Source organism: Sipha flava, unplaced genomic scaffold, assembly GCF_003268045.1.
Source record: "Sipha flava isolate LNK unplaced genomic scaffold, YSA_version1 224_pilon_pilon, whole genome shotgun sequence".
Lineage (NCBI taxonomy): Eukaryota > Metazoa > Arthropoda > Insecta > Hemiptera > Aphididae > Sipha > Sipha flava.
The window spans coordinates 378,547-380,690 of NW_020272857.1; the positions used below are offsets into that span (position 1 = coordinate 378,547).

Here is a 2,144-nt window from a genome sequence, read left to right on the forward strand (position 1 = left end):
TATCTTTGATATTGCGGTCCCGTTCCCGTTTCCCGGCTATTCACGACCGACGAAAAACAACTTAATAAATCAGCAGAACGTCACGTCGACGGTAACGTTCCAACCACCGTGCTCAACGTAACGTACTAGAAATGGGACGGAGGAAAAGTAAAAGAAAGCCGCCAGCCAAGAGGAAAGCCATTGAACCTCTGGACACGCAATTCAACTGTCCGTTTTGTAACCACGAGAAGTCTTGTGAAGTAAAAATGTAAGTCGGTCACCCGAAGCAAATTTCTCATAACGTATCGGATTCCATACCCTCGTCGTGATCTAATCGTCTAGCCTTCGATGCCACCCTTAGACTCCCAGGTTGCATATGTATGGGACTGTATGTATTTAATACCTCGGTAATTATTTCCATGTTTCTGTTTTGAAAATACAGGGACAAAAGTCGAAATGTCGGCAAAGTTTACTGTCGAGTTTGCCTGGAATCATTTCAAACGACCACCAGCTTTTTGTCAGAACCAGTAGATATTTACAATGATTGGGTTGATGCATGTGAAGCAGCTAATTAATAATGGGTTGCTACAATAACCGAATAAAGTAATTTTTATTATTAAAAATTTTCGTTTTACCATTAAAATAAAATTATCCATCCCAGTGATGTCCAACCTTTTTTCCTCGGTGGGCCATTTTGGTTTACAATTATCTTAGAGCGGGCTACAAAACATTAAAGTACGAATAATATCAATATTATTCTAATAATATTTTTTGTTACACATAGTTGGTATATAATGTACATGTTGAATTTGTTTTTAAATATTACTGAAAAGATTACAGATCAAGGTACACACTGTAGGTTAATTAAATATTAATTTGATCAGTACAATTTTTCAAGTCCCTCAGGTTATATCGTGAAATTTCTATTTAAAAATGATCAAAAATCAAATTATTGTTTTTTAAAAAAAAATTTATTTTATAATTATTTTTTACATTTTTTTTATATTTTGTTTCATTTTTAACAAATTGTAATGGACCACAATGACAAACATAAATGTTGCTATTAAAAAAAAAAAAAAGCATTTGTATTGCGCATGCAATAGAGTTGAAAATAACTCTACAAAAGTTAAAAATTTGAAATTTTCCAATATTGTGTACTTCAGTAGCCTCTAGCTATTGCAGCAAACCATATTTCAATCTTAGATTATCAGACTGAGATATTTAATGGTATATTTAAGATAGGACACACTGTATTTTATGATTATTATTATTATTGTTAACAAAAATTTGTTTTTTTTTGTAGCATTATTTATTTAAATTGTATATTTGTCAACACAAAAATATTTCCTGTTTTCCAAATATTTGTGTCTGTATAAAAATATCTGTCAGAAAATGTTTAATCAAAATACGAGACAATATCTATATAACATTTTAAAATTTATAATTTTTACATATGTATAGTATTTAAATATAATTTGTAAATATTATTAAACAAAAATGATAGACAATGCAATAGATTTATAAATATTTTGTAATGATTTCAATGCGTGTTTTAAATTTTTTCCAAAAGTTAATCGAGGTTAAGCCTTTTAAAAGTATAAAAACTATTTAATTATTTATTTAAACACAATGTTTTAATTTTATAAAAAAAAATTTAGATGAAGCAGAATGGAAAATCGACAACAAAAATATCAATACAGCTGAAGAACTATGCAACATTAATTTTTTTACCAATTATTGTAGTCACTCTCTCTTTATTTACATATACAATATCTTAATTTTAAGTTTTCCATGTAAGATTTTACTTGTATCATACAAATTATGATTGCCTTAATTAAGATAACAATATAATATTTAAAACTTAAGTTTTTGTGAATTTTATAACTATAAACTTCTTTACTAAATCTTAATCTAGAACAATTAGAATTAAAATACTTGAGATCTTATTTTAATTTTGTTTATAAATATTATTTATAAGTATGATTTATAACATGATATGGGTTTGATAGAAAATGTACATTTTTTATTTTTTATGAAAACAGCTAAGAGTAGTACTGTTTCTTACCTTCTCAACATTCCCATTGATCAAGTATGTAACCAGGAAAATATTTTAAAGGAGTTAAGTTAATTTTATAACCTAATTATAGTAGAATACTAAACTATTT

General features: G+C 27.4%; 1 protein-coding gene across 1 annotated transcript; it reads left to right on the forward strand.

The window, feature by feature from the left end:
• Positions 1-1,844, forward strand: LOC112683336 (transcription elongation factor 1 homolog). The gene is made up of 3 exons (XM_025554339.1): positions 1-247; positions 422-582; positions 1,638-1,844. Exons 1-2 carry the CDS (start codon positions 132-134, stop codon positions 552-554), a joined length of 249 nt encoding a protein of 82 aa, XP_025410124.1. The 5' UTR covers positions 1-131; the 3' UTR covers positions 555-582; positions 1,638-1,844.
• The last annotated feature ends 300 nt before the right edge of the window (positions 1,845-2,144 follow it).